Source organism: Benincasa hispida, chromosome 11, assembly GCF_009727055.1.
Source record: "Benincasa hispida cultivar B227 chromosome 11, ASM972705v1, whole genome shotgun sequence".
NCBI classification, from domain to species: domain Eukaryota; kingdom Viridiplantae; phylum Streptophyta; class Magnoliopsida; order Cucurbitales; family Cucurbitaceae; genus Benincasa; species Benincasa hispida.
This window is the reverse complement of record NC_052359.1, coordinates 69778267-69791288: the sequence shown is the minus strand read 5'-3', so window position 1 is coordinate 69791288 and position 13022 is coordinate 69778267. Positions and strand designations below refer to the sequence as shown.

Genomic DNA, 13022 nt, shown 5'->3' with positions numbered 1-13022 from the left:
GGTGCCATGCTTAGCCAAATTTTGGACTTTTAACCTACTATGCTTCCAACACTTGGAAAATTTTCTCCTTTTAAATCATAGTTTAGTGACTTAACCTTCTTAAGAAATTTTATAAAGATGTGGGTATCACATTCATACATAGTCAGACCAATTAAATATCTTAGTCTAATTGTATCCACAACTGGGGAATGTCTCTTCATAATCAATACCATGTCTTTGTGAAAAACTTTGTGCAACTAGTCTTACTTTGTATCTTATGACCTCATTATTTTGATTTTTTTCCTCACAAATACCCATTTATATCCCATGAGTTTGACACTTTCTGGTGTGCGGACTACTAGTAAAAAAAAATGTCTTTTTAAAAGTGAGTTTATCTATGCCTCGATTGCTTCTTTCCACTGAAACCATTATTCAACAGATTTTGGTTCAAGACCCTCATTTTCAGATATAATATCAAGAGCAACATTATAAGAAAAAAATATTGTCAATAACTATATTAGTTCGATTCAATTTTTTTTCCTACTATGACATAGTTTATTGAAATCTCATTATTGTCTTTAGGTATTTTACCTTCCTCACTAGTCATGTTGAGGATTTCTTCATGAGTATTTACATCCTCAACCAAGACTTTTTTACTATTTAATTATTTATCATTTTTCGAGAATTTTTATCTTTGGAATCCACTAGTCTATCACGCTTCTGACGTGTTCCAGACTCATTAGTGACAACTTGTTGTGTTGGGATATCAATTTTTTATGGAACATTTGCAGCTGGTATATGTGACTTAGTTACTTTCTTTGCATCTATAAATGTATCTGGTAATTGATTTGCTATATTTTGCAAATGAATTATTTTCTGGACTTCAAGTTCACATTGATCTATATGGGGATCTAAATGAGACAATAAAGATGTATTCAATGTAATTTTTTTTTTCCAATTTCTTAATTCCTCTCCTTACTGTTGGAAAATTTGTCTAATTAAAATGACAATCAGCAAATTGTGCAATAAATACATTACCCGTCGGGGTTCAAGATATTTAATAATTGATGAAAAATCATATACAACATATATTCCTAACGTCCTTTGAGGACCCATCTTAGTGCATTGTGGTGGAGCAATTGGAATATATACTGCAGATCAAAAAATTAACAGATGGAAAATATTTGGCTTATGATCATAAGCTAATTGTAATGGCGAGTACTTATTATAAGCTACTAGCCTAATTCGTACAAGTAAGGCTGCATACAAAATAGCATGTCCCTATACAGATGAAAGAAGCTTAGCTCTCATAAGTAATAGTCTTGCAATTAATTGCAAACGTTTTATAAGTGATTATGCTAAACCATTTTGTGTATGAACATGAGCTACAGGATGTTCAAGAATTATCCAAATTGACATACAATAATTATCGAAAGCTTGGGATGTAAATTTACCAACATTATCAAGACGAATGGTCTTAATTGTAAAATCTGAAAAATTGTGCTCTTAACTTAATTATTTGAGTAAGTAATCATGCAAATGCAAGATTTCGACTTGATAATAAGCACACGTGTGACCATCTACTAGATGCATCTATTAATACCATAAAATATCTAAATGCTCCACTTGATGAGTTAATAGATCCACATATATCACCATGAATTCGTCCTAAAAATGCAGGTGATTTAGTTCCCACTTTAGCTTGTGATGGTCTAATTATTAATTTGCCTTGAGAGCAAGCATCTCATGATAATTCATTAGATTGAAGAATCTTCTGGCTCTTCAATGGGTGTCCATTTGAATTCTCAACAATTCTCATTATTTTAGATCTTGGATGACCCAATCGGTCATGCCAAATTGTAAATATGTCTAGATTTATGAACTTTAAATTCATTATTGCATATGTTTCAATTACTCATATATGAGTATAATACAATTCGGAAGATTAAGCAGGCAACTTTTCCAATATACGTTTTTCATTTGATATAGTAGATATGATATATAGATATTCCACGTTATTCTTACTATCAATCTCAATATGATAATTATTGCAATGTATATCTTTAAAACTTAGAAAATTTCTCTTTGATTGACTAGAAAAAAATGCAATGTCAATTATAACTTTTGTTCTTCTAGGCAAAATAATATTTGCTTCCAAAGTTTTCAATCAGGTTTGCATAACCCGATATCGTATTGACTTTTGCTTCCAGCATTGTAAATATTTTCTACTTGTAAGTATTGTATGTGTAGTTGCACTGTCTGCCAAATATAGATTTTCTTTATTTATTTTTTAATCACCCAACATATGAAAATGATCCATATTTCTTTATTAAAAAAATAATTACAATAAGAAAAATAACACTTAAAATATACAAAAGTTACTAAAAAAAAACATGAAGATAGATAAAAGAAAACAACAACATTAAATCTAGATTTTTTCAAAGCCAAAAGAAACACTTGAAGTTCCATCAACTATGTCAATCTTCTCTTTAGGAGATTCAAATAAGTCTACTACATCTAAATTTTTCATATGGGATGGGTCAAATATGTCACTATCCTGGTATACAAAATTTGCTTATACATTTTTCTCTTTTTCCTTTAGAGAGACTTGATAGAAATTAACTAAGTGTTTTGACGTACGACATGTATGTGATCAATGCCCAATCATTCTCCATCGGAAGCATTTATTTTCAACACTTTTTGAATTCTTATCTTGTGGAGCATTTCCTTTGTGATCATAATTTTACGTGTTTTTTTTTTTTTTTTTAAATTTGAATGATTAGAACGACCAACACGAAAATAATATTATTCCTTCCTCTATCATGATCATGGCCTTGACCATGACCACGTCGTCGACCATGATTATTAACATTCACAACATTCACGTTAGGGAATGGTGTTGTTCCAGTTGGTCGAGATTCGTAGTTCTTCATCAATAACTCGTTATTTTGTTCAGTCACAAGAAGACATGAAATTAGTTCAGAATATTATTTAAAACCTTTCTCTCGATATTGCTGCTGTAGGAGTATATTTGAGACATGAAATGTAGAAAATGTCTTCTCTAACATATCAGCATCAGTAATTTTCTCTCTGCATAACAACAATTTTGAACTGACTTTAAATAATGTGGAATTATAATCACTTACTGATTTAAAATCTTGTAGCCTGAAATGCATCTACTCATAATGAGCTTTAGGAAGAATAACCTTTTTTTTTTTATTTTTTTTATGATTATACATTTCTTTCAAAAATTTTCACAAGATACAAGGATATTTTATTGTAAGATACTCAATTTTTAATCCCTCGTGGAGATGATGAAGAAGAAAAACCATAGTTTTTGCTTTGTCCTGACTGGATGTTGTATTTCTTTCTTTAATTGTTTCTCCTAAGTTCATAACATCCAGGTGAATTTCGGCATCGAGCACCCATGACAAATAATTATTGCCATTAATGTCAAGGGCTACGAATTTTAATTTTGTAAGGTTTGTCATGACAACAATATCACAAATATTGTATTTATATTAGAAATTTAATATGTACTAAATAAGCAAAATAACATTTAATTTATTAATCATAATAAAGAGGGAAAAAACCAACTTACCTTCAGTGATGGAAGCAACAGAAACTTGTGCTAATAACGTGTTGTGAAATTGAAGAGCACAACGGATATGCAGAAAATATAATATCATAATATATAAATATAATAATAATAAAATAACCAAAAACTAAAATTTTGAAAATTTAATAATATGAAAATTTAGTGGAAATTTGAAGTGGATTTCTCACCATTGTGTGTGATTTTAAGATCTACCAAATGTCACGGCAAAGTGACAAGTAGGATGTAGTCTTAGATGGATACCAAGCATAAATAACTACAAGGTACATGGATGGTTTGTAGGATACTAAGCAATGAGCATCTATTTATTTTTATAATATTTATAATGCTTACTTATTTTTATAATATTTATAATACTTACTTTTTTACCAGTTACATTACTATTCTTACCTTTTTATAAAGGTTTGAAAAAAAAATTAATTATTAGAACACTGACACAAGCATGTCATTCTAGTCACCGTCACACTTGTAGAAGGATTTCTACTTTATCTGTAAACATTCATAAAAAGTTAAAAGTTAATATTGCAACTTAAAATATATATAAAAAAAAAAAAAAATCCAATTTAACCTCTATAAAAGCTAGATCTCATCAAGTGGCTCTCTCCTTGCTGGGTCCCTTTGGTTTGATGACTTTGCCTAAGTTGACTTGTAAGAAAACTGACATTGATGAGGTGTCAAATTTGGTACACTCTAATGCCTAAGTTAGTACATTAAAGTGTTTAGTTTTATTAAGCACAAATAATATTGCTTACTCTTTGAAGTGGTGGAATGTGACTATTTATAAAGTCAACAATATGATATTTGATAAGGACACATGTGAATGTTGTTGGTGCCAGCATATAAGGTGTACTTGTCGAGGTTGTAAGGTTCTGATCAGTGAGCTCGACTCGATTGTTATCCTTATAGTCAAATCAAACAAAATCAATCAACTAAACCAACTCATGATTTGAGGCTATGACTTCCCATTTCAAGACGCGCAAACTTCCAAAGTTTTCTTGGACTTTAGGCTTGAGCCTTGCTTTATATAACCTCCAACAACCTCTATAAGAATTAGTTAAGTTTTCTTAAAACTTTGTTTTTAAAAAAATCTAATGAAAATAACTCACCCCACCTTAAATAACTCGAGACTATTATAACAACACTATAGTAGCGTACAATACATTTCAAATTTTTGAGAGAGAAAAACACATGGTTTATGATCTCTTCTTATTGTAATGTTATATTAGTTCGAAGATGGATGATTTTGTAAATTACTCCACCAATAGAGTTATATTGATTTTACGACAAAAATATATGAATGTGTATTTGATGAGAGTGTAGTGGTATTGTGCTCTACAAGAAGAGTAAAAAAAAAAAAATGCAATTAGATGGAAGTGGTTGCAAACCATTGACTATGCATGCACACACAGTTCAAAATCACTATAATACACGTGTTTTTAATTCTTTAAAACTAATTTGAATTATATGAAAATTTCATATTAAAATATCAAATTTAATATTAAATTAATTTTGAGTGATTAAAAACGTGTTTCAGAGTGATTTTAAGTATATCATGACAAAAGTGATTTTGACGATTTTAATATAGTACATAAGTTAAGTACTAACTCTTGTTGTTTGAATTCCAAAAAATAAAAAGATTAAATAAAGGAAAAGTTGCAAGAATTTTCCAATGAAGTTTGGACAAAAATATTCAATTTATTCTTCAACATCATGAATATTTGTCTAAAAAGGCAAATAGAGCATGAACAACAATAATAATTGTTGGCCACTACATAGCTCTAAAACTAGTTTAGTTTTTTTTTCCATTTTTTTAAAGATAAAACTAATTAAGTTATTACACGTCAACTACATCGTTAATGTTCAAATCTTTCTGTTGCAAATGGTAGAAACTAAAATAATTATAATTATTGATGCTAAAAAATATCAACCGTAAATTTGTGTCATGGAAAAAAATAGTACAAGTGCCTGCAATATTAAAAGAAATTGAGCATCGATATGGTGTCACATCACACACACTCCAACACTCAAGGTAGTCTCGAATCTATGAGTAACTTGATACTAGAAAATAGTAGGCTATTCTAGGCGTCCCCCAACGAATGACTTTGGTTACTTATAAAGGATTGTAAAGTATAACTGATATTAGGACTCATAATTGCCTCCTCATAAACTTTGAAACCGTTGAGTTAATATTCATTAGATGGTTACACCATAACTGCAACAAATGCTTAAATGCACCATCCACTCAAATTCTTAATGCTTCCTTTATGGCCTGTCCGTTGTGAATCTGGATTGGCTTCAAATTCAATCGCTCTGAAATATTTCATGGATCCTCTGAGCTCAATTGAGCTCTCATCAAGGTCCTCTAAGCTTACTCTAAGCTCTCCATGGGTCCTTTAAACTATCTCTAAGCTCCCCATGGTCAACTAACCCCACTCTAAGCTCTTCATGGGTCTACTAAGCTTCCTATGGGTTCTCTAAGCTCTACTAAGCTCTCCATGGGTCATCTGAGTTGTACTAGGCTCTTCCCATGAGTCCCTTAAGCCACTACTAGGCTTCCCATGGGTCCTCTAAGCTTTACTAGGCTCTCTCCATCGGTCCTCTAAGTTCTACTAGGTTCTCCTCATAGGTCTTATGAGATCTACTAAATCTCCCATAGGTTCTTTGAGCTTTACTAGGCTCCTCAAGGGTAGCTCAAACTCCTCATGTGATAAGGAGCTGACCAAAACATGAAGTTTTACAAGAGGAAAATGAAGTTCAAAAAGCTCAATCCAGCTCAATTGAAGCTCGTGCTGAAAATCATTTGGAGAACGTTCGAAGTCAACCTAATCATGAGGTAATCATTATGCCACAAAAACCAATGATGAGCTAGAGCTAAAGAAATTTTAGAAGGATTAAATGCTTTCTTTGAAGAGCCAATGGTGAAGAGTTGCAACCATTGAAGTTCAGAGTCCTTTGGTCATCCAAAAGCCATCATGAATATGAAAATTATTCATTTACATTATTAATGTCCCATGTATTTAATTAATGTTATGTATTTGCATTTATTAGAGTAGTTTAAAGGATATTAGATGAATTTAGCCAATATAGGTGAAAGGTTGCATCCTTTCATGGTGTTTTTTCAATTAGTTTAAATAGGGATGTAATCTCCACATTTTAGTAACAAGACTTTGAACGAAATTTCCTTAGAGTTTATTTTCTCAAGTTTTATGCTTTTGCTTTGTATTCTTATATTTAGAATGCATGTTTTAGGACTAGTTTGATCAATTAGATGGTGGAAAGTTTGAAATCTTGAAGTTAGGAACAAGTTTTCCTTTCTTCTTGATCATCGATCAATCTTTTTGTTTAGCTTTCTTATGGTTGCTTACCAATTAGTTAATCAAAGTTATTCTTATTACTGTTATGGGGGTTCACCTAGAATAAGGGGAGTTTTCAAATGGGATTGAGATAGTTTCTTTTATCATTTTGGATTACAACCCTATTTAAATTAATTGAAAGAACACCATGAAAGGATGCATTCTTTTTTCTTTTTATTTTGTAACCCTAATTTGACTAAAAATGAAGATTGAGAGGGAAATGAAAATGGAGGAGGGAGGGAACAAAAAATTAGATTAAAAAATTGTTTGAGATGTAAAAGAGAGGGTCACCTACAATGTCGATTTTAAACCGACATCGTAGGTATGTCTACAATATTGGTTAAAATTGACATTAAAGATCTTTTTTTTTTTTTTTTTTTAAGAAATCGACATTATACATCCATTTTTAATTTTTTCCAACCGACATCAAAGCCCATATTTCTTGTAGTGAGTGAAGGAAAGTGTAACTTTCTTGAATATTGAAACATAAAAAATGGATATAAGTATATAGATTTAACTCATTAGAAACTTCAAATTGGATTGAAGCCATCAAATTAGATGATGTTTCATGCATAAATCTAACATATATGAAAGTTAAATTTGTAGCTTCTTAAATTTGAGTAAGCTATGTTTGATTTTGGTCAAGTAACAATTCAATTAGGTTAAATTTGACAAATGTTCCCATTTTCTATTCATTTGATTTTTTTTCCTTTTTTTGAGAGTTACTAAGTTGCTAGCTTATAAATAGCAACTACTTTTTTCATTTGGAACAACTTATTTCGAATTGAAGAGTTCTATAATTTCTTTCTTTCTTTTGATTGTGAGTTGAGTTGAGAGCAAATATCCAGGAGTTCTGCTAGATCCGAGTGGTTTGAAGTTGTAGCTCAATCAAAATTAATCGTTATATCTTACTGAGACAATAGATGTAGTATGCTTGCACTCCGTGTAGAACGATTAATTGCCTTCAAAACAATACTTATCATTACCTTTCGAATCTTCACAAATCTTTTAGGTTTTCATAACTTCGCAATTGTTTGAATTTATAAGCCTTGTTATACCATATAACTTATGTTTTAGTTTGGTGTATCTAGTTGAGATGTAACTATTTGCTAATATACACCGTAGTAATACATCATTTTCCCCGACAAAACCTTAGTTTAGTATAACAATATATAATTACTACGATAATTAATGCGGTAAGACCCATGTCGCTTAGTTTAATTTGAAAACGGAATTGTTGAACTCGATCTTAATTATTGCAATTTTCATTAATGTCCACCGTAAAAAATTAATAATAATAATAAATAAATAATCGAAAGAAGTATTTGTAATGTCATGGATGACTAATAAAAAGTGGCTACTTTTGAATCCTGACTTCCCAAGAGAAATATGGTCAACAACTTAACATCCCCTCCCATTCCAGCCATACTTTATTATAGTAAATTCCCAAACCCACAAAACAAACCAAAATAAAAGAAAGGAAAAAACAGAGAGAGAACCAAAGAAAAAAAAAATTAAAAATTTTCACCTATTAAAATAATATTTAAATGGAAAAATTACTCATTTAACCCTGATAGATTTATATGACCACACATTGATCAAAATGTCAAAAGTTAATCTTCACTTACATTTGTTCTTGAATTCGCCAAAAAAAAAAAAATCAATTTAATTTTTATAGTTTCAAATAACAAGTTCATCTAGAATAAAACTCTAGATATTAAATATCTTAATTGGATTTTTATAGTTGGATAAACTCATAAGATAAACTCATAACCAAACCGAATCTAAACTATCGAATTTTAGAATTGAGCAATATTTGGATACATCATAAGATAAATTCATCTCTATACATCTCACTTTTATTATATACATATAAAAAGAATTAAAATATTTAAAAAATTAAAATGATTTTTTCATGTGAAAAATAATGATTAGATAATTTAATAAGATGTACAAAGATAAGTACAGGATGCAACTAAATTTTTTACTTAAAAATTTTAAAATTAGAATGGGAGATCATAATAGCATGAGAGTATTGAGAGAGATCAGTGTTTTATTTAAAAAGGATAAAATGGTAGTTTCAGAAATTAAAAAAAAAAAAAAAAAAAAAAAAAAAAAAAAAAAAAAAAAAAAAACTTAAAATTTGGTGTAAAAAAAAAGTTGATAAAATTGAATTATAGATTCTGATGAATTTGATTCGGTGCTGACGTAAGTTTGTGGATAAAAGAAACAAATAACAAGGCGGGACCCACGCCTACTTACTGCCTTTCACTTCGTATTTCCTTTGGGATTATTACACCTATTTAAACCCTTTCTCCACTCTCTTCCTTCCCTCATTCCCAACTCTCTGCCCTAATTTTCCGCTTCTATTTTCTCTCTTCTCTATCAATGGCGCTCCGGAGATCAATTTCCCACCGCTTTCTCTCTTCTTCTTCCCCTCTCACTCTCATCTTCCGCCGCCACTATCTCTCTCCTCCCCCTGATTCCGCCGGAAGGTCTGTTTTCCGACGCTTTCTTCAGAGGAGAGCCATCTACCATTCACCTTCCGCGCCTCGGATTCCCGAGATTTTGTCCATACCTGTTGGCGATAGGCTTCGAGAGAAGCTCGGAGCTAGCAACATTGCCGGAGACCGAATCCGCCTCGATGGCCTCATTCCTCCTTCGTCTAATTTTGCGAATGGGCCTTCTGTTTCTGGATGTGGAATTTCAATTGATGATGCTAGAAAGATCATAAGGCTGTCGCAGGCCGAGAAGATTAAGGCCAAATTGAGAGATATTCCGAAGCCTTCGATCTCTTACTCGGACTTTACTCGGATCTGTGTTGAAGATTGTGGGAATAACGAGGAACAAGGTGCGGAATTCGCTAAGTTGTTGGATGAATCTGGAAGCGTCATCGTTCTTGGGAATATTGTGTTCCTCCGCCCCGATCAGGTATAATTAAAATTCCGATTATATATTGGCAGGTCAAGATTTAGAGAGTAAAGAAATTCGCACAATCCAATCTAATTCATTCCCGATGAAGACGACGATCAACAGTATATTCGACGAATATGCAGACTAAAAATTCATAAATCAATTCGTCAAAATATTTGAAGAAGTTGACAATTTCGGACAAAATTGGTGACCTCAAACCGGAAAAATCCGATCAACGTACAGTTTAAATTTAAAACAAAAAAATTTATAAGTTGGATTGGTTATTCATTTAATTAAAATAATTCAAATAATTGGAACCAATTTGAATTTATTATTAATTTTTAAAAAGATTTTTTACATATGGTACAGATATGTCTCTATATATTTAATTTAATTTAATAATTTTTTATAGATAATTTATTTTTTAACCATTCCTAAAAACATTCTTTTGCACATTTGAAAGAAAATTTTTATATTAATTTTATCCCAATACATAAAAATAATAAAATGAAATTTTTAGATATTATCATTTTACTCAACAAAAATTTAAATAAACAACTAGAGTAATTGTGTTCATTATTTAACTTAAGTCGAGGAAACTATAATTCAAATTGGATAAAAAGTGTTTCAACCTAACTCAATCCACAAACACTCCCAATAGTTTGATTTAAATTAAATTTTATTAAATTTATAACTTTTTTGAGTACTAATTTGGCAGAGTATATATTTTTTATTCTTAAATTTGGCCAAAAATTTTAAAGAGTAGTGGACTAGAAAAGAAAGAGAATGGGATAGTAATATAGTAAATATGGGACCATTTTTTTTTAGTTAAATTAGGTAGCAAGAAAATTGGGTTGAGAACCTAACCTAATAAAGAAAAAAAATAGTTGTGGTTGGAACTGCTTATTTATTTTATTTCTAGTGTCATTTATTTTAACAATTTTACAAAATAATTTTTAAAGCAATGCATTTATTTATTATGTGTAGGGTTTAAATTTGATTAAATTTCATACAATTCTAATAAATATTATTAAAAAAACTAATTTATTATACAAGAAATTATTTTTAAAACAATAAAACATTTTTTCTTAAAAGAAAAAAAATAAAACTAAATGTTGAAAATACAGCGAAACTAAACTTTTGTTTGATTATTGAAACGATAACAATAAAAAATAATAATATTTTCTATATTTTTGACATATCATAATATCATAATTAAGAAGGCATAATTCTCTTTAAAAAATATATATATATCAAAATATTTACGTGGCCTTTCGTCCATATAACATCATACATATGTTCTCGACCTAGTTGTCAGAGGCTTAAATCTACTTATTCTCAGGAAAAAAAAAATTCAATATAATATTGGACTAAAATTAACAATTGATGAAAAATAGGGAGATTATACCACTGTTAAATCTCATTAATTCCCAATTGAATGGAAAAAAAAAAAAAACAAACCTTCTAAACAAAATGAAATTTTGCTACATAATCATTTTCCATAACAATTAGCTATTAAATTATATATATATATATATATAATTTTCTTAGAATACTATAATTTTCAAAAAAGGAAAAAAACAAGAATACTATAATTTTCCAAAAAAAAGAAAAAACATTGAGTTGAGTAAGCTGACGAATAGATATACTTTTTATCTAAAAGTTAGAGATTCAAATCCTTCAAAACTAGAAAAATAAACTTTTGAATTTGAAATTAGAAAAATAGGAAAGGGATTTTTTTTTTTTTTTCCCTTATAGAAATGAATGGAGAGTTAGAAGTTTGAAATGTTTACAGGTAGCAAAATCAATGGAGACGATGATATCTGGAGCAATAGCAACACCAAACGACCCAAGACTGAAAGAACTAGAAGAAATGGAGAAGCAAAAGGCTATAATCGACAAAAAGGCCAAGGCCCAAGTTCAAGCGGAGCTTATATGCGGATTGGGCCTGATATTGGGCCAAACATTGGGCTTCATGAGGCTTACATTTTGGGAGTTAAGTTGGGATGTAATGGAGCCCATTTGCTTCTTCGTTACATCTCTTCACTTTGCACTCGGCTATGGCTTCTTCCTCTCAACCTCCACAGAGCCCACTTTCGAGGGCTTCTTCCGACGTCGTTTCAGAGCCAAACAGAAGAAACTCATGGCTTCTCATAACTTCGATATCAACATTTACAATGAACTTAGAAGAATTTGCTATCCAAATCATAGAGCAGCTTCACCCCATGAAGAAGGGGCTTTGTTTTCTGCTCCTCACACTTTATCATAATCTTTTATTGTTCTAATCATTCCAATATTTTCACTTCAATTCTGAAAATTTGGGAATTTAGGATTCAGTTTTTACATTTTTTTTCCTTTTTTGGTGTTGTAATTTAAAACGGTTTTGGACTTAATACAACAAGTGAATATTGAAAAAGGGAAAAATATGAGCATGTAAATTTCTATTACGTTCTTTTTCTTTAGATGGAAGGTGAAATTTAATTTTCTGTAATGTTGTTTTAAGGTCGTTTCATATACAAGGGGTTAAAATGATGTTAGACAATAGAGGTCTTCATGAGTTGGGTTGGATTGGGTTGAAAATTTTTTTAGATCAAACTTAATTCTTTCAATTATAAATTTCTTCAACTCTAATAACTCTTATTAAAAAATGAACTCAATTCAATCCAACCATGAAATATTTGGATTGGGTTGGTTCGGGTTAATCGGATAATTTGTTTAAAATTTTGTTCTAAAAAGAAGCACAACATAAATATGTAAAAAATTTATTTAATTATTTTCATATATTGAATTAAGATTAACAATTCAATTTCAATTTAAATATTGACAATTTTCTTTTTAAAATGCAAAGAAACTACTTTTAAGAGTTATTGAAGAATAAATTATTAAAAAAATATTGAAATTAAATAAAATTAAAATTAAAATCAATATATGTATAAATAATGGTGTTATAAGTAATAAAAAAAATATATTTTAAATGTAATAATAAATTCGGGTTAGTTCGAGTTGATTTGGGTTATGTGAACCCTTAAACCAACCCAATCCATAAAATTTTCATTTATTTGAATCCAATCCAACCCATATAACCTAATCCAAACCGTGCGAATTGGGTTAAGTTGATCGATTTTTTTGGATCATCGAATTTTCTGAACACCCCATTAGAC

General features: G+C 30.0%; 1 protein-coding gene across 1 annotated transcript; it reads left to right on the top strand.

Moving 5' to 3' along the window:
- Positions 1-9261: 9261 nt before the first annotated feature.
- LOC120091300 (calcium uniporter protein 4, mitochondrial-like) lies at positions 9262-12285 on the top strand. Its single transcript, XM_039049274.1, has 2 exons — positions 9262-9879; positions 11657-12285. The coding sequence occupies exons 1-2, from the start codon at positions 9337-9339 to the stop codon at positions 12128-12130; spliced, it is 1017 nt and encodes a 338-aa protein (XP_038905202.1). The 5' UTR covers positions 9262-9336; the 3' UTR covers positions 12131-12285.
- Positions 12286-13022: the final 737 nt, after the last annotated feature.

Excerpts from the sequence above, each read along its gene's own strand:
- LOC120091300 (XM_039049274.1), top strand. The coding sequence starts at position 9,337 with ATGGCGCTCCGGAGATCAATTTCCCACCGCTTTCTCTCTTCTTCTTCC. Across the intron at positions 9,880-11,656 it reads TGTTCCTCCGCCCCGATCAG|GTAGCAAAATCAATGGAGAC; the intron begins GTATAATTAAAA and ends AAATGTTTACAG.